We start from the raw sequence: 24,552 nt of genomic DNA on the forward strand, positions 1-24,552 counted from the left end.
ACTACTTTTCTTTTTAATCTTCTTTTCTTAAATAGGACTATCTGTTGTAGTTTGGATTTATGACTAAAAATATGTTTGAGAAGATCCTAACAATTAGGAGCGCCAGCTGATGTGGTGTTCCTTACTCTTAGCTATTTCAGTGAATCTTTATTAACCAGAAAATACACTTTCCTATGTAACCAAAGCACAATTATCCAAATTAGAATGTTAATTCTGAAATTATTATCTAACCTGCATGCACTAACATTTTATCATAGTCTCCCCAGTTAATATTCTTTATAGCAAAATTAATTTCTGGATCATCCTTGCTGTCAGTTATATGATTTTTCGTTTGCTATCATCTGAAACTTTTAAAAACTTTAATTTAATTTTGTTGTAAAGGTGATGTACAAAGCAGTTACAGTTATATAAGTAATGTAATGAGTACATTTCTTGTCCAATAATATGACCCCTTCCCATATTTTCTCCCACTTCCCCTCCTCTCCATTCCCCTTCCTCCCAAGTTGCACAGTTCATTTCCAACATATTGTTTTTCGAGTATCTCTGTTGCCTTGGTTCTCCCTTTGTCCTTTTTCTCACCATTTTGTTTTTCCCCTTCCCTTCCTCAAATTAGATAAATACATTTACAAGACACAGGGTACCAAAATCAAAAGCAATGACAACAGGGGATAAAGCAAAGGAAAAAACTTAAACAAACTTCACACAATTCAAAAAACGAACAAACAAACAAAACAAACTCTCTGGTTTCCATTCTTGGAGTTTATTTGGATTAGCATCATTTTATATGTTCATAGGTACATAACTGTTAAGCTATTGTGATCCTCTAGGACAATCCTAGACCTAGAGTAACTATTACTAATGAGGGACACCATGGAGCCTATGTTACTTAAGCCTATGGCTTACTTCGCTTAATATGATTTTTTTCCCAAGTCTTTCCATTTCCTTATGAATGAGGCGATATTTTTTTGTGATAGAAGCATAGAATTCCATTGTGTATATATGCCACATTTTCTTGATCCATTCATCTACTGAGAGACATCTGGCTTAGTTCCAAATGTTAGAAATGAACTTTACAACCAGAGGAAAGGAGACTTGGGGAGGAGGAAAAGGAGAAAATGAGGGAGGGGTAACACTGTCCAAAAAGAAGTGTACTTGTTACCTTACTTATATAACTGTAACCTCTCTGTATATCACCTTGACAATAAAATGGAATAAAATAGTGGAGATGTGGAATTGTATGTTGTCTGTATTTCACAGTAGTAAAATAATAGTGATAGGTAGACAGTAGCTCTAGTTAAGTTCTTTATGGTTTACCTACAACTATGAATGTTTATTCAGAATCAGGACTTATTGGAGATTGAACAAGATGGGGGCAATGTGAAGGTGGACCTGAGATGGGACACGGATAATCATAAAGAGTATAGCAAAGGCAAAAGGATAAAGGAAGGACAGACAGACAATATGACTATATATATTATCTAACTTCATGACGTTCTGATTTATCTTCTTTGCCACAAATTTTACAACTTCTTTGCAAAGTTATCCAACCTTACCTTGGGATAAAAATCAATGTTAATATCTTTTGAACAAATGTATTTGTTCATACTTTGCCAATGCAAAATAAAAAGGACTAAACAACAACAGAAATAAGGTAAATCCAAATTGTCCTAAACATGAAATATATGTATGAGATGCTATTAACTGAAACAATCATCTTAATGAAAATATTTACAGACATTTAAAAATAAAAATAAAGAACTCCATTCCTTTTAGCTGGGTTATACTATTCACTAGTATTGCATTTTAAATCCAGAAATAAGGAATGTATAAATTCGGAGGTAAAGTTAGACTATTTGCATATAATTTACCCTTGATTTTGCCCCACTATGTATGTATGTAGAAAAAAAATCCCTAGAGTACAAGCAGAATCCAGTATTTCAGCTTATGAACTTAGGTTGGCAAATTTAAATGTGGTTGTTGCTCTGTCTACCTGACAGTATATAGTTTTAAAGTTGCTTTGCTCAGTAGTCTTATTTTCTTTAAACTAGTATTCACTGCATTAAAAATAAACTCTTTCTTATTCCATGTAAGACATGGGCCATATAGATATATTAAATGAAAACCAATGTGATTTTTTAAAACCATTATATAACTCCTTTTTCTGCTGCTAATGGAAGAGCACTGTACCCCATACTTGGTGAATTTAAGGCTTATGAAAAAAATTGAATCTCTTCAAATGAATGGAAAACATTCCTAAGTCTGAGAACACACTCCATTCTAAATAGTTATCTTCTTAAATATTCAGCATCATTACTTTAAAAATTATTAAAATGTGAGAAAGGCAAATAATTACTTTTTATATGAAAAGGAAATGAACTACAAAATAGCCTTTTACTAAATGACCTATGTAAATTTTAGAGGACTTTTGGATTAAACTATCAGTGGAAAAGTAATAGTACAAAATTCCACTAAGGAAATAAGTTATGAGATGATAAAAGCAATTACAGAATATATCTTATTTCTGATTAAAACCGAACTATTATGAACTTAGATAATCACCTTTTGGCAGTTATGATAATAACTGTTTCCAAATGAATCATCAGCAGATGGTTAAACTAGTGGAGCAAAGGTGTGATCTAACAGTGTCCAGCAATCATTGTGATTTTTAAGAATACAACCAACAGATAAATTAGACATGCCATATTTTGAGTGCAAATGGGTTTCATAAATGCATAGATGTATGGAGTGAGTATGTAGATATGGATGTCTGTGAGTATGGATGTTGCATTTGTTCACCCTTTATCCTTTGTCCTTCTGTTTCTGTGATTCTCCTTCCCTTCTCCAAATTAGATAAACATATATACAGGGACACTAGGGAATAGACCACAGGGGTAAAAAAGAAAGAAAAAAGAAATAACTACAAATAGTACACTAAAACAGAAACAACAACAACAAAAAACCTCTTCTTTCAATATCTTGGAGTTCATTACAATTCATATGTATGTAGCTATTGAGCTATTGTGATCCTCTACTAGGACTATTCTAGATTTAAACTAATTATTACAAATGAGGGAAACCATGGAGCCATGGAAGTCTAGATTACCTCACTTAGTTTGATTTTTTCCCAAGTCTTTCCATTTCCTGACAAATTGGACACTGCCATTCTTCTTGATGGAAGCTTAGAACTCTATTGTGTATATATACCACATTTTCTTGATTGATTCATCCTATGGAGGGGCATCTGGGTTGATTTCATATCTTAACAGTGGTAAATAATGTTACAATGAACATAGTTGTGCTGGTAGCTTTAGTGTGACCTTGTTTATGGTCATTTGGGTAAACCAGGAATGGAATTGCATCATAGAGGAGCTCTATGTTTAGTCTTTTGAGGAATCTACATACTGCTCTCCACAGTGGTTGAACATATTTACATTCCCACTAGCAATGTAGTAGCATTCTCTTTTGGCCACATCCTTGCCAGAATCTATTATTATTAGTTATCTTGATAATGCCAATTTTAACTGGAGTGAGGTAGAATCTCAATGTAGTTTTGATTTGCATTTCTTTTATGGCCATAGATGTTGAACATTTTTCCATGTGTCTATTGTCCACTATCTTAAGTATATATTTCAGTGGAAGTAATTATCAGTGTAACAGTTCTGCAGCTTCAGAACTCTTTTCATCAGAACTCTGTACCCATTAAGTAATGACTTTCTATTATTTTTTCTGCTATTCTCCTGGAAATCAACTTTCTATCTTCTGTCAGCATGGGTTTTGACTTAAAGTATTTCTTTTAAGTAGAAATATGCAACATTTATCTTTCAATGATGGATCTATTTCATTTAGCATACTGTCTTTAATTTTCATCCATTTTATAGCATACTTCCAAATTCTTTTTTTTCTTTTTGGCATGACTAATTTTTTTATAGTGGGTGTTACCCACATTCTGCTTTTCCACTCATCCATTGATGGCCACCTGGGATAGGTTCATGGTTTAGCTCTTTCTAATTATGACATTAAGAATGGGCCTATGCAAACATCTCTTCCATATTCTGCTTTCAAGTTCTTTGATTCTGTAATATAACTGGGTCATTTGGCAATTTCATTCTTCAGTTTGGGGAGAACTCCCGTAGTGTTTTCCATAGCAACTGGTTCATGCTACATTTGTACTAACAGTTCATGAGAATATCAATGACTTCACATCCTGACTTATGTGCACCGCAATTTTGATTTGCATATTTGATAGTGATGTTGACTATCTTCATGTACTTACTGGCTATTTTCATAACTTCTTTGAATAAATGTCTGTTCAAGTTTTGTGTGCATTTTGAATCTGATTAGGTTATGTTGTTCTCAGGATTCTCTATATTCTGGATATTATTATAAAAGCTTGGATTTGTAAGGGTTTGCTTTGGTCCTAGGCATTGTGTTCTCATTCTATTCTTAAACTAGAACTATTTTTATTTATAAAAATAGATGTTTAAAGTATGTAATTTTCAAATTTGCCTTCATGAATGTGGAGTCTTTATTCATCAAGAAACTTTTCAACATTTATAATTACCTTAAATATGTGTGGGTAAGTACTTACAATGTCTTACATTTTGAAATTACATTTTGAAAATCGTAAACAATCTTCTTAAAGTTCACTGTAGGCCCTGAAGTTAATATGGCCTTTTATATAACAACAACAACAAAAAACCAACAAGATAATAAATTGATTACTGTTCCTCAGCCATTTTCTTTTTTTTTTAATTTGCTGACTCTGGGACTTAAACTTTTAGTGCTTTATGTTCATAATTGACTTTAATCTCCTCAAGTCTGGAGCTCTACTACTTACACTATACCACCACTTTTGGCTTTTTGCTGGTTAACTGGAGATAAAAGTTTCACAGACTTTTGCATCTAGTTTGGCTGTGAACCTTGATCCTCAGAACTCAGCTTCCTGCTAGGATGTGATCCAACAGTGTCCAGCACTCATTGTGATTTTTAAGAAGAATGCAACTAACAGAAAAATTAGACATACTATACTATGAGTAAAAATGGGTTTCATAAAAGTTCATCCCTCTATTATATTCCTTACCTAGGTCCCTCTCTTTTTCTAATAATTGGTACTGTAATTCTAGTAGATGTAATGTACTGCAAGTCTTCATATTTTTCTCTTTAGTTATTTCTTTTTCATTATTATTATCTCTCTAATTTAAATCTTTGTTGGATTCTAAATTTTTCATTCACCTTTCAATCCTGTAGGGGGTAATGAGCCAACTAGGAGCCAGGAGATACTTCTAAGAATTTTGTGTTGATAAATGCTACTGGCCACATTAAATTTTCCTTTCCTTGCTGCGTTTAGCAGGCGACAGGTCCTGTGTTTCTTTGTGTTAATGAGTACTACTGGAGTAATATAGAAATGTGTTACTTTGAATGTGTGACCAATCACCCTAAAACCTGGTGACTCAAAAGAACAATAATTTACTATTTCTCATGAATGATCGACTGAGTAGTTCTTTTCACATACATGGTGCTTTCACATGACCATATTCAGTTAATAACTACTGAGCTAGAAGGCCGAGGGAGTTTGGTACTGGCTACGGACTGAGATATTTCATTCTTCATGTGGTATGCAATTTCACATGGTTCTTCTAGCAACATGTCCTGGACACATATGTAGGAAAATGTAAGAGAACAAAAGTGGTTAATTTTGGCCTGACATAGTGCTCATTCTACTGAATTCTTTTGTGCAAAGGAAGACACAGGGGGTAGGGAAACGTGACTCAAAGTTAGGAGAATTGGCTCCTCCTCCTCCTCCTTTCCCCCATCCCACTCCACCTCCTCCTTGGTGAGATTAGGGTTTTGAACTCAGAGGCTCAAACTTACTAGGCAAGCACTGTGCAATGAGTCATGCCCCAAGGATTATTGCTTCAGATATTTATTTTTCAGATAATTTCCCACACTTTTGCCTGGGCTGGCCTCAGACCATGATCTTCCTATTTCTGTTGCCCTACTACCTGGAACCACAGATGTGTTTCACCATAAATGTCTCTTTGTTGTTTTTGTTGTTAGTGGTGATTTTATCAGATAGGGTCAACTAACTTTTGTCTGCACTGGCCTCAAATTGTGACCCTTGCTGGGTGCTGGTACCTCCCTCATGTAATCCTAGCTACTTAGGAGGCTGAGATCTGAGCAGAAAAGTCTGTGAGTTTCTTGTCTCCAATAACCAATAGAAAACAGAAGTGGCACTGTGGCTCACAGTAGTATAGCACTCTTCTTGAACAAAATTGCTCAGGGACAGCACTCAGGCCACAAGTTCAACTTCTATGATCAACAAAAAATAAGAAGAAAGAAAAAGAAAAGAAAAAATTATGATCCTCACTAAAAGCTAAGATTACAGTTATGCACCTCATGACTGCCTTTTCCTACATTTCTTGATGATCTTACTGATTATTTGACTGAAGTTCTCTTGCTCCATCTGAATAGGAATTATGGGTAGGTAAGAATATACTTTCCACAGGACTTGCCATAGTATGATCTAGTCAATGAGGCTGGAGCAAAGGCCTGAATACAAAGATGTTTTGGAGACAGAACTTCAGGACTTAAGGAAAATTGGGTAATGAGAAATGAAGATGAGAAACCAGAAATGTGGGTTAAATAGAATGTATTCGCTGAGACAATAAATTAATTGACATGTGCCTATTGCATCTTCATATAAATCTCAAGTGAGATATTGACTTCTCATTTTCATAGTCCCTATTATATAGATTATTTAAACATTAAAGATTTAACATATTCACTTACAATATATAGAAGAAGAAAATACTTCATGATCTTTGTTGTGATGGCAGCATTTGATTATTTATAGTGTCAAGGTATTTCAAGATTCTTATAATTTAGTAGGAATGCTTAACATATTTATGATTTATTCTCTGTATGGAGAAATATCATAATCTTTTTTATCAAATTTGTAGTAAATTACTTGGTTACTGAAACTGTCTAAGGTGTTGGGCCCTGGGATATGTCTGCGAGACTTTTACTCTTACCATTGAATTTATTACCTATTTATTTTTGTGAAGTGCTTAGTTCCTTTTTTTCTTTCTTTTTTTCTTTCTTTCTTTCTTTTTTCTTTCTTCCTCTCTCTCTCTCTCTCTCTCTCTCTCTCTCTCTCTCTCGTCTGGCGTGGGTCTTGAATGTTGGGCCTGGGCACTGTCCCTGTGCTCTTTGGCTGAAAACTACTGCTCTACCACTTGAGCCACAGTGCAACTTCTGCTTTTCTGGTGGTTAATTGGAGGTAAGAGTCTCTGGACTTCCCTGCCTGGGCTGGCTTTGAACCACGATCCTCAGCTCTAAGCCTCCTGAGTAGCTAAGATTATAGGCGTGAGCTACCAGTGCCCAGCTGTTCTTAGTTTCTTAAAGGCTTAATTTCTGCATTTATAAAATAGAAATAATATTTCTTTTTTGTTAGGAGAATCACATGTGGTAGTTCAAAGCCCTTAAAATACTTCCTGATACTAAGCAAACTTAATTCAGTTTATGTTATTATTATTATTTCATACTAAGATGGATTCCATTGGGGAAAAAATCTTTTTTATTTGTGAATGGTGGTAAGTTGCTTGATATAATTCTAAACTTGAGCTTATAAATTAATCTCCTATATTTATCATCTATTTTTATTAACCCAGTGTCTGAGTGTTAATGTTTTGCAGGAATCACAATCCACTTTTGACCATTTCCAGGATTGTGGTGTGTTTCTCATGTCGAAAACTTTTAACTCCATGGACTATTTCTTTTCCCCTCCAACAAGAGAGAAGAATGACTTTCACCCCTATTTATCTGAAATGCATATGTAATGCCCCTTCTAAGTGGGTAACTCTTCCATTGTGTGAGAAATGGCTGTGGAAATGTTTCTGTGACATGTTAATAATTTTATCTGATTTGTCCATGCAGTGTGCTGACTATATTCTTATTTATCATAGAGTGACTTTCTTCATTACGTAGCAATTTCCTTAGAAGCCATGCCAAGTTCACTTCATTTTGTTTTTCCACTTGCTCATGGCATAGATTCAAACCACTTTAAGGGGTGCACTGCACACACAAAAAAAGAAGCTTACGGCTCTTTGAGGGCTGATTAACTAAAATAACTTCTCCTACTTCTTTCAAAGTAGGTCAAAAAATTGTAGAATTATATAATTTTATCTTTTTTTTGATTGAGTAGACCAGAGAGATCTCTTTTTTACAGACCTTTCATTTTATAAATTGGGAAATTGAGTCTTCCTTTGTGAATGGTAGACTCAGAGTCACAACTCCAGTCTCTCAAGGGAATGTCAGTGATGTTCAGTGCTCTTTCTGTAGCAACCACCCCCTCTGGAAGCGACTCAGTGATTTTCCAGGTAATTTTTGCATATTTTTGTGATGGTGGTGATAGTGATGGTGGTGGTGGTGGTGGCGGTGGTGGTGGTGTGTGTGTGTTTAGGATCCTGTTTGATTACCAAAAAATAAGGGGTGGTAAAGTGTAAATTAAAAGATTTCTATTTTCTTCTTGACTTTATAGATAGATATATGATAGATAAATGATAGACAGACATAGATAGATAGATAGATAGATAGATAGATAGATAGATAGATAGATAGATAGATAGATAGATAGCTATAGATACCAGGTCATTGCTGCTGTATTGAGACAATGTTTGTGCTGGTGTGTGTGTGTGTGTGTGTGTGTGTGTGAAGTGTACTTAATGTAGCTAGAAGCAAGATTGTATGTGGCGCATCTGAAAGTTGCACTGATGGGAGCTTCTGGGAACTACAGTGTGGCCAAGAGAAAGAACAGGTCTCAACCAGAGGAAGCAGGTGGAAAGTGGGAGGGGTCTGCGCGCTCAGAGAGTTGCAGGCGCCTCCACTGGGAGGGGCGGGGCTGTCACTGGCTCGGAGTCCTAGGAGTCCGGAGCAGCCCTGAGAACTTGGCCCTGCGCAGTGCCTGGTCCCCCCCGCACTCCTCTGGGAACCTCAGGAAAAGGAAGATCTTTGGTCATGGGTGAGTGCAGGGGCGGGAGCGGGACCAGTTCCCCCCCTCCCCGTCCCCCCATGCTGAGGTGTGGTAGAAACGCTTGAAATCCTCAGGTGCATCCTCCACCCCGTCCTGCCTTTCCCCCTCCAGGAGCAGCTGAGAGTCTGTCTGGTCTCTGACTTTTCCTGCATCCAGAAAGCGAGGGCAGGGGCCAGGCAATCTCCCGTGGGCCAGGGGGGTTGCCTGAGGGGGTCCCGAATCCCGTGCGGGCGTCGGCGGTCCAGGAGTCTAAAGACAAGAACGGGAGGGCGAGTTCCGGGGAGATGGGCGATCGCGTCCCCATGCGTTCAGTGCGGGGTTCTGGCAAGTGGAGAAAGGGGGACAAGCAATCGCAACTTTGGTTTAAAAAAAAAAAAAAAACCCGCAAACTTCCAGTTCGCACAGGTTTGGGGTAGAGGAAGGCGCTGGGGCGGAGCGAACTTGGGGGACAATTCCTAGAGCTGGTGTACCCCGAATGCCTATTGGCACAGGGGGTTTTGAAGCTTGAAGCTGAAGGCTGATTCTTCCTAGATTTGAATTGGGTAAACACGCACACACACACACACGCACACACTCACACACGCGCGCGCACACTCACACACGCGCGCACACTCACACACGCGCGCGCACACTCACACACGCGCGCACACTCACACACGCGCGCGCACACTCACTCACGCGCGCGCACACGCACACACACATACACGCATATACACGCGCGCACACACACGCACACACGCATACACACACACACACGGTGTGAAGGGACCTTGGCAGGGGTACTGAGGTCCGGATTTTCTGCAGGGTCCGTGGTCGTTTAGCGGCGGCGCCTGGAAACGTCCCAGGAAAGCGGGTGTGTGTGTGTGTGTGTGTGTGTGTGTGTGTGTGTGTGATCACGGTAGGTGTGGAAAATTAGGTGTGGACGGTGGAAATCCAAAGCCGGCAGGAAAGACTGGCGATCTGGTGTGAAAAGTTGGCACAGCGCTGCGGGGAGCGATGTACCACGCTTGGGATTCCTTTTATTTTGTGTTTTGGGTTTGGTGTTTGTCCAGCGAACGAGTAAAGTAACAGCGCGGTAACGCTGCGTTTCCACGGAGACTGATTAGTGACCCGCCCGCCGCGGGGGGTTTACTATTCACCCGCCAGACGACTCGCCCCTTCCGGTCCAAGGCCCCGCGCGCCCCTCCCCCGCCGTCCCTTGTCCTTTGTTGTCAGGGATTTCATCCAGAGTAAAGAGGCCTTGGGGACGGACGTGCCCGGTTGAAATTCCAACATTCCCACAGACTCCAAGGGTTAGGGAGATGCCTGGACTACTAATCGGTGGCGTTTAGAGACAGTGCCAATTTAGAAGAAAGGAAAAAAAGAAAGAGAAAGAGAGAGAAGGCTGGGGACTTTTTTTTTTTTTGCCTATGAATGTTAACTGTGATCAAGACATTTATATTTTCTTCTTCCTTGGCCCTGGGAGAGTCTTAGGAAAGATTCCTCCCCCCCACCCCCCACCACCTTTTTAGGGGCCTTTGAATAAAATTGCATTGGAAATGATCTCTAGAATGGATTGTCTTGGAATGTTTTCTGACAGGGGAGTGATATTATCGGGTTAGAAAAGCAAAAGCAAACAGTTTTCAAAGGTTGAAAGAATAAACTTCAATTTCTCATCCCCCGCCCCCTTTTTTTCTCTTTCTTTATTGTATTATATATGGTTATATCAACACTTGCTAGAATGACACCTGAAGAATGACAGTTTTCAGAATGAGAAAGCCAAAATAATTACTTTATAATATGACTTTATCCTTATCTAAGCATTGAAATGCTATTTGGATCTAACGTAATGAAGTGCTTCAAACACCAATTGTCCTTAAAAACTTAAACTTGAGTGGACTAGCTACAATTTTGAGGTTCATTGGTCCTCTCATTTGCATTTCTAAACTGTAACGAAGAGTTAGTTGTTCCTGAATTTTACCTCAGTGTTCTTGAATGAGTTACCCATCCTAAATTATAGACAGGGTGTGGAGTTAACAACTGAGTTGGTAAAATAATCTGGAGTTAAAATAATCTTCTTTCTATAATCTAAGAGAATCTGAAACTTGTCCATTCTTTCTTCTGCCATGAATGGATTACATTTTTTTTCCTACTGTACTTAAAGTCTCCAACAACTCAATTACCTAGTGGGAAGCAGTTACCTAGTAGGAGACAGTGAATAGAGGAATAAATAAAAAACAAAAACAAAAACAAAAAAAACACAGGCTATAACTGTAACCACTCTGTACATCACCTTTACGATAAAATTTTAAAAAGATAACAGGACTGGGAATGTGGTTTAGTGGTAGAGTGCTTGCCCTGCATTCATGAAACCCTGGGTTCGATTTGTCAGTACCACATAAACAGAAAAAGCTGGAAGTGGTGCTGTGGCTCAAGTGGTAGAGTGCTAGCCTTGAGCAAAAGAAGCTCAGTGACAGTGCCAGGCCCTGACTTCAAGCCCCAGGACTGGCAAAAAAACCCAAAAAAACCACAGAGGCCAGAAAGTTTGTGTGTGTGTGTGTGTGTGTGTGTGTGTGTGTGTGTGTGTTGTTTTTAAAGGAAAAATACTAACAGTAAAGAGTGACAGTGTGCAGCCAGGAAGCAGGGCAGAAATAGAGAAGCAGTTCAGAACAGAAGTAGAGATACTATATAGATGGTAAGTGAGTGGAGGATGAAGGAAAGCAGGGGAAATATTTCCAGAAGATAGAAAATATTGGTCATTAAGGTCATATTTCTCTTCTTCTTTTTAATTACTTGTGAAAAATAACTACATGATGTAGTGTAATTTTTAGTAGTGGTTGTAGCAATTAAAAATTTGGGTATAGGTTGCTAGGATAAGAATGCAAGCAGTTTAGGATTAAGGTGAACTGAGCCAACAAGCTGGATGCATTTTTCCCTGGGTATCATGATGACTAAAAAAACGATCATTTAAAGGAGAGAAAAAGGTAATAAGGGCTGCCTGTAGCATTTAATCAATCTTGTTTGTTTCAGCAGTCCTTATTCTAGCATTGTGGAAGCAGGAGAGTAATTGGCTAATCAAATATTCTGAATTATTATCATATATATTATGCACAAGGCTAATTCTTTAAAATAAAGTTATTTGCAAAATGGGCAAGTTGGGATTTGGACACCTCTTACTTTTTCCTTTAGATTCCATTCCTTTCTTGGATGATGCCCTTGACCTGTGTACATAGGCAGGGTTTTCCTTTGCTCCAAAATTCTCCTCTCAAGAAAGATTCAAAAAGTATTGCACACTAAAAATGAGTATTTACATTTTGCCTCAAGGTTGATGTTAACCAGCAAGTTCTCAGTTGTGGAATTTCAGGGTTCAGTGGAAAGGTAATGGTCAGGAGTATTTGAATTTTGTTTCCTAACCATAGTAGCACTATTAACATTTGCCCTGCTTAAAAATAATGTTGCATATGATTTAGTTTGATAGATATTATTACAGAACTTTAATAAAAAGTGGTACTGAACTTGATTTGGAAGGATATGAAGAGTTGCAAGGGAAGAGATGCTCTAGATAGATTCTTCAAATCAAGAGGAGGTAAGTTCTGGGGAGCAGGGTGTATGGGTGGATTTTGAGTTTAGGAGGCTTTCCAAGGCAGCCTGAAGAACTTGGTGTTTACATAGAAATAGAGAGTATACAAAGTGGTGTGATTAATGTGGAGGATAAAGGACCCTGATGTTAAGGAATAGGGTTAACCTGGAATGATAGAGTATGTGTTGAGGCCAGTGGGGGTAATAAATATGCAGCGCAGAGAACTGAGGGGAAAATATGCTCTGGAAAGCTGAGACTTAAGGAAGAGGATGGATGAAATCCATTCTCTGGAGATTACTATTAAAAACTTAGTCGGTTTCTGTTAATGTTCTTAAATATGAACCGGATGATTTGTTTTCTGGATATTTTAGACAGTTGATTCATTTTATTTTTGAAGTATCAGTTAGGAACTTATGGTTAGAGGTCTAAACAAAAAGGTTTATTATGTTGGAGATGCATTTTAAAATACACTTAAATAGGGCACAGGAATAAGAAGGAAAACAAAGATTGGAAAGTTGCCAATCTTTAGGGTAAGTAAACCCATGTGATTATTTGCCAATTTGAAATTAAGAGTACAAGAAATACTGGATGAGGGAAAATGAAAGAAACCACTTACTGTGTTTGGAAGACAAGAACACCAACTGCACAATAGGTACTAAGTGATCTATAACTAGAATGGTGGGATGTAACTTTTGCTTTGTTTGGAGGCAGAGCTCACTACATAGCATAGGCTGGCCTGTTACACTCCATCCTCATCCTCCTGATGGTGGGTACCATCACAAATGGCCGAGATGTGACAGATTAAACATGCAGAGTTAGGTTTTAGGATTCCATATGTTTTGAGGAAAGAAAAAAAAGTCGGAATGAATGGCTGTCACTAAATTTCAGTAACATGGAGTAGATTGAGAATCTATTAAATTGTTTATAAGTTCACGCAAAAAGTACAGATATACAACCTTGTATCGAGCTCATACTTTTGTTTTAGTAAAGACATGATGTCCTAGAAGTAATTATGAACAAAGGGCAAAGAAACATTTTGTAAAGTTGGAGGGGCGAAGATAGATAATTTCTTATGTTTTGCGGTGAGTCCTGTAAAATGTTAAGATCTTGTTTCTCTTTAGTTTGATGGGGGTATATAAATTTATGGAATGTAGATTTAGATTCAGTACTATTCAGAAGAACAACATGTAGAAAGATAAGGTTGAAACAAAAAAAGAAAGATAAGGTATCTTCCTTGAGAAAATTAAGATTTTTATCATTTTAAACTACTTGGTAATACTTTAGAAGGATCATTTGTATGTTAGATTTATGTATAAGGATATGATAATATTGTGAATCAGAATTAAAAATGAATGGTTATCTGTCACAGCATAAATAATTATCTACAAATAATTAGATTAAAATAATTAATCATCTCACAGAATTCTGTGGTCTCATGCTGTTGTAGTCCAATATTAGCTGGGGATTCAGCCATCTAAAGACCTGATTGAATTGATCATCTAAAGTAAGTAACATGCATAGTTGGCCATTGATGCTCTTAACAAAACAGCCAGGAATGGTTCTGGATCCATCTGGTAGTCCGCAAAACAATGACTGGGGTCCGAAAAGCAATACCCTCAAAGTAAATGTTTTCAAAACCTGAGCAGAAACTGCAAGACTTCTCAGAATCAAGCCTCAAGAAAATGTTCCAAGACACCTCTTCTTGTGATCTGTTGCCACGAAAGCCATCCAGAGCATTAAGATCCAAGAGCAGAGAGATGAAGTGTGTTCTCCTGTTGTCAGGAACAGCGTGGTTCCGTGAGGAAATCAGGAGCTGAAGGTTACTCATCGTTCCTAGAAGAGCTGTGTTATCAGTGTGCTTCACATTACAACTGAAAACTGAGCATTCATTTTCCAGAGTGTACGCTAAATCACTGAACCTTGAATTCACTCATTCGAGTAAGGACGTTCCTGCCTGGGTGGAAATGTGTAGGTACCATGATGAGACATGCTCTACTCAAAACATGTCAGCAAAATCAGCCAATCTTTGTTTCTATTTTTTAAGTTAAAATTTAAATTTGTAAGCCTATTGGAAATTGAGTATTTTATTTAGAATGAGCTGTGTCATAAACTAGAATGTAGGTCAATTAGCAAAAGGTTTATTTTTTTGGTCCAGTCCTGGGGCCTGAACTCTGGGCCTGAGCGCTGTCCCTCAGCTCTACCACTTGAGCCACAGCACCACTTCTGGCTTTTTTCTTTTTGCTTATGTGGTGCTGAGGAATCGAACCCAGGGCCTCAGGCATGCAAGGCAAGCGCTCTACACTGAGCCACCTTCTCAGTCCCAAGCAAAAGTTTTTTATTCAGTGTCCTTTCGTTAGTTTGGAAAGAATTGCTTTGTGGACTAACAAAGAGGAACGGGGTAGATGTAGCTCAGTGGGTTGAACATTTTCTTCGCATCCACAGGCTTCGGTTTAATTCCCAATACCATGAGCCATACAACATGAAAAATCAAAACACAACAAAAACAAAACAATAGCAACAAAAAGAACCTGGAAAACAATGCAGTTTTAAAAAGTGAAATGAGAATGATCTAGGGTGGATATGTAGTTCAATATTGGTAAAGATAGGGTATCAACAGTATTTCTGTTATTTGTATTTGCATAATATAACTGATAGGAAGGATGAAGAAGAAAGATCCCTTTGTCTTGGTAATTTAGATTTCTTCAACCTTACCTTTAAGTCTCTAGAATCCTAGTGCCCTCTTCAATTTTGTTTTCTTCTAGTTACACTATTTTTTTCTGTTGCTTTTAAAATTCAAATGATGAGTGTTTGAAGAAGGCTATTATCCTTGATGTTGAAACACTCATTCATTTCTCTTCTGTCTTCTCTGTTAAGGACTGATTGGAAACAGCATAATTAAAACAAAATAATACAATTTAAACAAGGCATTATGAATAGGTAATTAAAATAACTAATTTGATATTTGTAATTGTATCTTTTTTTTTCACTGCAGTTTTCCTCAATTAATATGTGGTGCTATGTGCAGATGAATTTCTAATGGGACTGTGCTCAAGGAGCATAACCCTACTAGTAGGAAAGACTTTAGACTGTCCTCTTCTAATTTACAATGAGTACAGAATCTGTGCAAGTAGCTGTCAGGTTGAGTCCTTCTGTTTTCCTTTCCACTGGCTTTCTTCTTCTGTCCCAGTGGCTGTGGCTCACTGTTTATTTATTAGCTATTTAGTAGGGAAAAACATCTAGTCTTTTAACAGTGACATCAAATCAGAGTAATGAGGCTGCCTATCACGCTACAGTGGGTATAATCTTTGCCTGTTAGTCTCTTGGCTGGTTTTGCTCTACTTCACTATCCTCAAAGTTTGAGAAATCTGACTGCTTTGTTGTCTGTTGTTTTCCCATTCGTATTAACATTTGCCAAATCTTTTGTGATGCATCTTTAAACACATGACAGCTTCTAGGTCAAATTTCAGTTTTGATCATTGCATCTTTAGGAGGAAAGCTAGGGATTGAAATGGCCAGTTCCTTTTCAGTGATTGCAATGGATTGGCTGCATGCTGGTTGTTGAAGTCATAGCAACAAGTCCTTCTTACTATCTTTTAGGCATCTCAATGAAGTTGCTTTAGTCTTTGAATGTGTAACTACAAAAAAGTTTCATCTCCTGGACAAAGTGAATATGCCTTTCACTGGAGAACAACTTCATAGAGTTAATTACGAATTCTTCTCTAACGTTCATTTCTGAACTAGTAAGCTAGACATTTTTTGTATTCCTTCCTTTCCATTTTCCTCCCAGTTTTCATAATTAGGCTGTCAATGCACTTAATCTTTTAATTTTGAACTGATTAGTTGCTAAGCTTCCTACTGCTTAGGTTACCAAGCTAAACTCATCAGTAATAAAAGGAAGGACATTCAGGTTGTTCACAGAGACAAATAGTACTCAGATCTTATATTCATCAGATTACAAAACATCTATCTAATCTTCTTTCTTTCTTTTTTCTGCGTTCTTTCTTTCTTCCTATCTATTTTATTCTCTTTTTATTTCTCTGTATATGTATATATACACATATGTATGCATGTTCTTGTAATTTATATGCATATGTATATATGTGTATATATAACACACACATATAGATATATACATATATACACACATATCTGACCATGGGACTTAAACTCAGGGAATGGGTCTTGAACTCAGGGGCTGGGAGTTGTCCCTGAGCTTTTTGGCTCAAGACTAACATTCTACCACTTGCTTCCCACCCCGACACCAACAATTCAGGAAGTTGAAACATGGAGGACTGTAGTTTGAGGTAGGCCTAGGGCAGAAAAGTCTGCGAGATTCCGTTTTCAGAAATACATGGAAAAATGCTGGGCAGGAGATGTGACTCAAGTGGTAGAGCTGCAGCCTTTAACAAGAAAGAGTATAAGACTCCAATTTCAAAGTCTGTTACCAGAAAGAAAGGATTATTCTTTATTGTTTTTCAATTTGATTATATTTATTTTTCTATTAAATTCTAAGAACACTTTCCTCCCACCAGTTTTATGGAATTGACAAATTCCACAACTGTGTATGAAAAAGTAGTGTTTCATGAATTGACTTAATTCTGAAAAAAGAAATAAAAATGTGGGATTTAGGATTTTAAAATGTCTAGACTCATTCTAAAACTTCAGTAATTATAACTATGATTTAGTCACTAAGTAAACATATCTAAAAGTATTTGAATTTATATGCATTCTTGATATGAGATGATTACTAATTGATATAAAACTACCAAAAATAATGGTAAAAACATAGGCTAGATGTGGAAAAAAATAACTTTATTCTGTCACATGTATTTATAGGAAAGACCTATGATAAAGTATAATATAAAAGTATTTCAATGATACTTGGCTAGAGAAGTATATTTAAAACAGAAAAAACTGTAATAATGATTTTAAAACTGACAGTTTAGACTTTAAAAATTTAAAGCATCTTTGTGATGTAATAAAACATTAAAATACTGGTCAGATTATGAAAGCATAACTATTGACATATATAAGCCATTACTATAAATCACTGAGAAACAAATACCTTAATAAAAAATAGAACAAGAATTTCACAGGAGAATGAATCATGAATGTACAATAGGTATATCAAGAAGTTTTTCAAGGATAAGAATTAAAAGAAAATGAGACAAAGTCAGAGAGAGGCAATGAGTGAGCAAGTGAGCAAGGGAAGCAGATGAGTTGAGTAGCCCAATATGTATGACATATTTAATTATTAGGTTTAAAGCTTGTAGCAATGAGGCGGTCAACACACATAGTTACACTGGTGAATTGGACCTATCACTTAAGGAAAATACAATAGCAATTCTATCACAAAACTTTCCCCCAAAGACAACAAATAGAAAAAAAAAGTCATTTTCCAGCATGTTTTATGAAGCTAGCAAGCAGTATTGCCCTGACTACAAAACCAAACAAAACCTTTATGAGAAAAAGAAAAAAAACTCTATGGAATACATGTATATATATATTAAACACAGATAATATTCAAGGATATTTTACAAGTTGAATCCAATATGTAATATATACAAACCAAATATGCTTTATCCTAGAAAATAAGGCTGATTTAGCATTTGAAAATTTAAAAATGTAACTCACCATAAAAACAAAGTAAAGAAAAACTTTATGACTGCTTCAATGTAGAAAAAGCGTTTGGCAAAACTCAACTCATACACACACACACATACATACACATATACACAAATCCTACAGTAGGGGGGATATAAACTTACTTACTTTGATAAAGAACAGTTAAATAATCGTACATGTCATGTGACACCTTGCAGTAAGAGACTGCATGCTTTTTTCCTAAGATTGTAGATCATGCAAGGTTGTCAGCACTCTTCAAGATTATATGGGAGGGACTAGCTAAGAAACATGGCAAGAATAGAAAGTAAAATCCATTCATGTTCAAAAGAAAGAAAAACCTTCTCATTCACAAAGAACTCCATATGAACAGAAATTTTTATTAAATCTACAATAATATCTAGTAAGAATTAATGGGCTTAAAATGTAGCAGAATATATAATTAACTTATACTTTTGTTTTGGAAATGGAAAATCAGAAATTGGTACTTAATAGAAATGAAATAAATAAATGATTAAAAGCAGAAAAACAATGAGCAAATGAATAGAAAGCACTAATACTAAGTTCTGAGAACAGTCAAACTGAGCTCTCATACTTTATTATTGAGAATGCATCATGGTATAACCACTTTGAAAAACTGGGAAAAACGTTTTATATTTACCCAAGATAAATAAAAATATGTTCATTCAAAAATCTATAGATGACTGTTTAGAATAATTTTATTTTTAACCATTTATTTGTACCAGTTTGAAACTGGAAAATCTCCACGTTTTTCAATTGTTAAATGGATAAACAAACCCATGGCAAACAATGGAATTCTGTACAGTAAAAAGAAAGAAATTATTCATAACACCACAGTGATGAAGCCCAAATGCATAAAAAAACAATCATGCTACACTACCAATCTAGTATTTATAAGACTTTGGGGAAAGGAACTTTCTAAGATAAAAGATATATTAGTCCTTAAGACAAATTGAAAGTAGGGTTCTTGATTGACTACAAAGAAACAAAATAATTTTGTTGAGACTTGTCCTACATCATGATTGTGGTTGTGGTCACATTAGTGTGTACATTTTCCCAAACCTGTAGAACTATAGTTAAAAAGGTTGGGTTTTGTGATGAAGTAATTTTCCATTAAAAAGAGACCAAGTTAGCTTCTATTATTAAATATTCTCCTTGGTTGACTTTGAGAGTCATCCATTTTGTTAGTTATGTTATTTTACCCTTAAAAACAACAATGACAAAATAAAAATTAATTTTCCCAGTTTATAGTAGATTAAAAATTCTCTGTAGAAAGCATTTCCTCCATTTCTCCTGCAAACTTTACACATATTTCTATTCTTTCCACTTCCTACTTTTTATCCATTTCTTTTTGCTTCTTACAAAGCACAATAAATAGAGGTATAAAAAATATAGATGTGGGGCTGGGAAGGTGGCTCAGTGGTAGAACGCTTGCCTTGCATGCCTGAGGCCCTGGGTTCGATTTCCCCAGCACCACATAAGCAAAAAGAAAAAAAAGCCGGAAGTGGTGCTGTGGCTCAAGTGGTAGAGCGCTAGCCTTGAGCTGAAGAGCTGAGGGACAGCGCCCAGGCTCAGAGTTCAGGCCCCACGACCGGACCCAAACAACGACAACAACAACAAAAAATATAGATGTGATAGACAAATCCCTATAATCTGCTTTTAATTAAAATCCTCAAATTTGTTAAAACATTAGGCAGAAAATATGTTCAATTTTCCTTTGTATTAAAATTTATTGCATTTTAGGTGAATATATATGCAAACAAATGAAAATCAGACTCTACACTGATGGGCTGTCACAATGACTGAGAGATTTATGTCATATAACTATTATTTTTGCTGATACAAATACTTTATTACTTATTTTCTAAATTTCAAATTACTTCAAAATCTGTCTTTAATCTTATCCAATAGAATATGCTGTCATAAATATTCTTATTTCCTACCCAACCAATTTGATTAATTTTGGAAGAGCATTTACACATTTACTAGAATATTCCAGCTAATCGAGATTGGTCTTTCTTGTACAGAGGTTAATAATAATAATAATTGTTTAAGAAAGTGAAATAGTTAGGTTCTGGGGTATAAACCCTGTAGTCATTCCACTTATTACAACCTAAAGATATATGAATTATCTTACAGAGTACCAGCTCTTAATAATCGTTTAAAATTGGACATGATATGTGATATTATATTATTAATCTAAAGATGTGTAGATCATCTCACATAGTACTTGCATCTTGATAATTGTTCAAACTGAGGTGTTAAGTTTTATTAGTGGGTGAAAGTATTGCTCACTATAGCTGGGCCTAATGGTAAACTGTGTAGCTAGGATACTAAATTTCATAGTAGCAGGATGTTTTGTTTTGTTTGGTATTACTAGTAATACTAGCAATTTGACTACCATGATAATTCTTACTATCATTTACGTTTGAGTTTACAAAATGCAAATGAATGAAGCTGTGTATTACACATTGATGGCTGGATATTGTTAGGTGTTTTCAGCAGCTATGGTTAGGTAAAATTAATTTTCTTGTCTCTTTTCTGTAAAATTTTACCCTTTTTCCAATTCTATTAGGCTGACTTTAAGATGCAGAAATAAAAGGCTTAATTGGACTGATTTTTGGTTTTGATTATGGCTTTGAATTAGAATGCTGAACTTTGGAGGAGAACACTTGCCTCGATTGATGTGATAATTTATCCTATACCATCTGAGAAAGTTGTGATTAAATAACCTCTGGGGCAATGTTGTGATGAAATATTCAACAGTATAGATTAATTCTTGCCTGAAAAGCTATTAGTTCATGGAATTGAAGTAGAACTGAGGAGCCTTTAGTGTTGGCAAATTTACACCTCATGAAACTACACTTTTTATATTATTTGTATCAAATATTTGATACAAAACACATGACTATTTTAATTAAGGGAAGAGTGACACTTGCATAAATTTTGAAGGACAGTTTTATTGGGAGGGGTTATAAAAAGTTTAATATATTAGTTTGCAAAATATTTGTGAAATTTTTTAACGAAAGTAATTAACTAGAGGGTTATTAGTGGCTCTATTATGAAAATGTCTCTTCACACTTCTTATATTTGACTCTATTAAGGAATGCAGAACTGCCCATGTGCTTTATTATTCTAGAATTATTTACTTAAAATCTGACATTTTGCATATTTAAACTGTGATTTGCAGCTTTGTTGTAAGGGTGACTTTACCTTACTCATAGGAGAAAGAAGCTTGGCAGGATTTGGTAAGTTATATTACCATTCCCCTACTTGCTCGTTTACACAAAGTCAGGCCTGTAATATACGTTTCTATTTTACTGTAAACGTTTAAACTTTCAATGCATGAATATGCATGATACTACCCTAGTTCTGAGTAATGGTATGTATGAGACAATGTTCCTACCTTGTATGTTTTATTGATTTAATAATTTGCCTACATTGGTAGCAAGGATGGTTTAAACAACAGAAAAATTATTTAAGAAGCATCATGTCTAAACTATGAGAAAGTTAAATATGCAAAGGAAAAAAATATCTAGCTTATCACTTGATGACTAAAAAATTGGAGAAGGTGGAGCTGAATTAGAATAAAGCCTATTTGTCAAAAAGGAAGTTCTTATTTTTAATACTTACCATAAGTTAAGTTTCAAAACAACTATTTGTATGGTTGTAAAATAAATCTTGTACTCAATAAATAGACAAAAATTTTATTAAATCAAGTTCTTTTTATCTGAATCAAATTGATTTATTTTTCAGAAAAATGACTTATAAAGTTCTTTTCAAACCATAGACTATATCAGACTATAGTATTTTGATTAATAAAGATTTTCTGTTGAATAATGTAAATTGAAGCAGGTGAGAGATTAAATGACCAATGGCATAATTAATGGAATAGAAATTAGCAACAGATTATATCAGATGTGGCTTTGGCTACATCTGGTTCCTAGCATGAACGTAGCCCTAGGTTTGATTCCTAATCTTAAAAAAATGTTGGAGTTAGTAAAATTTTAATATATGTTTATATATGAATCTTTAGAGGCCTTAATTTAATACTTACAGATTTGGATTTTTTTGTTGCTATCTACCCATTTATTTAACCATCAAATAATTGTTGTTTGACTACTGTTATATACCTGCTTTCTACAACATACTCTGCCATATGTGAAAATATGATGATAAGGACAAAGAGGATTAGTGATCCTATAAATATTCATGGGCTAATGGAGGAGAAAAAAGTACATAATTGCAACTCAGATGTTGATATTTGACAAGACCAATACATGATAAGTATAATAGCACTGGGGTGAGTACCTTATTACTCACCCAAGTTTGGAAGAAAGACAAATGCTCTGAACAGATGGAGCCCCATGTGTTAGTTCTTTTACTGATCAAGAATTTAGAAGAACAGGGATTTCGTTAATCAATACAAAGAGACTTAGAGTTGGATGGCCTCACCTGTGCTCAAAGCCTGCTCTTCTACCAGTGTGGCAGGGCAAAACTGAGCATGCAGGCAGGAGCTGGCAATGGCAGAAGGAAGTCACGTGAGAACTGAAGGTGTGGAGAAGGAAACTATATGGTTGATAGGAGTCAGCTGAGATTGGCCAGTGGCTATTAAATGAAGTAAGCCAGGCCCAAAGAAACATAGGTCCTATGGTTTCCCTTATTTGCAATAACTAGTATATGTCTGGGACAAGCAGAAAAGGTCAAAAGCTGTGTACATATGACCAGATAAGATGATGTTAAGTAAAATGAACCCCAAGATAGGAACACAAGTTTTTCTTTTCTTTCTTGCTGTTGTTCCTAATGTATTTATAATGTACCATGTGATTTCTTTGTTTTTTTGTGTGTTCCTTCCCCCACGGTGTAACCCCTGTTTTCACTGTATTAGATGTTGGTGCCCTGCATCTTGTATATACACTTGTCTAGCTTGGGAAGAGTAAGGGAAAAAACAAAATGCTTAAATAGCAATACAGGTTGACCCATTGTAACAATGAGATGTGCAAGATACTATGTTGAAAAATGAACTTTACAATTTAAGCAGGACGGGGTGGGGGGGGGGGAGTGTAGTTGTGGAGGTGGGAGGGAAGGGAGAGTAGGGGAAAAACAAAGGAGGAGGTAACAATGCTTAATAGGAAATGTACTCATTACCTTGCTCATGTAACTATAACCCCTCTGTACAGTTTTTTTTTACAATAAAAATATATAAAAAAAGTGTTGGGAGAGATGTGTGGAAGACAAGTAGAGTGTGTATGTATGTGGCCTTGTGGTCATGTTGAACAGTTTTCATTACACCTTGGTAGCAGCAAAGAGCTACTGCTTTTGAACACAGAGTTGGTAAAAAATGGTATTGTGTGTGTGTGTGTGTGTGTGTGTGTGTGTGTGTGTGTGTGTGTGTGTGTGTGTGCTCGCGTGCACGTGTGCACGCACGCACCAGTATTGGGGGTTGAACTTAGGGCCTTGTGTTCTCACTTGGATTTTTCATTGGTGCTCTACTATTTGACCCATCTCTCTATTTCTGGCTTTGGTGGTTAACTAAAGCTAAGAATCTCATATACTTTTGTGCCCAGGCTGTGTTTGAGCTGTGATCCTCAGATTTCAGCTTTCCAATTAGCTAGAAAACCAAGTTTGAGCCATCAGCAACCACCTTTTAAATGTTACTTCCCAAGTGGAGGGTGAGCCTGAAAGAGACAGAATATATTAAACTATATATTTCATAGGCTGTTTTAATAATATAAATTATAATTAAATCACAAATAGTGTGTTAAAATTGTGAAAAAGTAGAATCAGCATAAAGAACCATGATGATTTATTGGAACCAAATAAGTACAGGTGGTTCTTGTATGACTAATAGTAGTTTGAGTAAACAGGTCGGAAGACATTTGAAACTTCATGTTTCTTGCTCATCCTTAGCCATTTCCCTGCTCATTAGGACCTCTGTGCAAATGGTAGACAGAGGAGATCAGTCAGACCTTTCTAGCGTTCTTTCAGAACAGCTGTTCTGAAGAATGGTTAGTAATTTTCTAAATTGCAATTAATATTCACAGTGTGTTTGGGGACATGCCAAACATTTCACATATTCATCCTGTTCCAAGATTTCATTAGCACGTATGATTGAGCTAAAGTGATTTGAATTATTTAGTTAACCCTTTTAAGAGGCCCTATTGCCTATGATTTTGTGTATTTCCTACTAACCTGTAAGTTGATCACATCAAAGGAGTTACTCTTTAGAAAGATGAGCCCTGCAGAAAACCACAACAACCCAATAGCAATGAGCTAAAGCTTTGTGAAGTTTAGCTCAAGATTAGATACAAAGCAAAAT

The 24,552-nt window shown here is 36.1% G+C and overlaps 1 protein-coding gene across 1 annotated transcript in view; it reads left to right on the forward strand.

Annotated features, from left to right (window-relative positions):
• Nucleotides 1-8,928: 8,928 nt before the first annotated feature.
• The window catches only part of Gpm6a (glycoprotein M6A), a 239,798-nt gene continuing 224,174 nt past the window's right edge, over nt 8,929-24,552 (forward strand). Inside the window, exon 1 of the mRNA XM_042700864.1 lies at nt 8,929-9,019. Coding sequence (XP_042556798.1) covers nt 9,016-9,019 — 4 coding nt within the window. The 5' untranslated portion in view covers nt 8,929-9,015. The remainder of the gene's footprint in view (nt 9,020-24,552) is intronic.

Source organism: Dipodomys spectabilis, unplaced genomic scaffold (genome assembly GCF_019054845.1).
Source record: "Dipodomys spectabilis isolate Male_0828 unplaced genomic scaffold, ASM1905484v1 ptg000009l, whole genome shotgun sequence".
NCBI lineage: Eukaryota > Metazoa > Chordata > Mammalia > Rodentia > Heteromyidae > Dipodomys > Dipodomys spectabilis.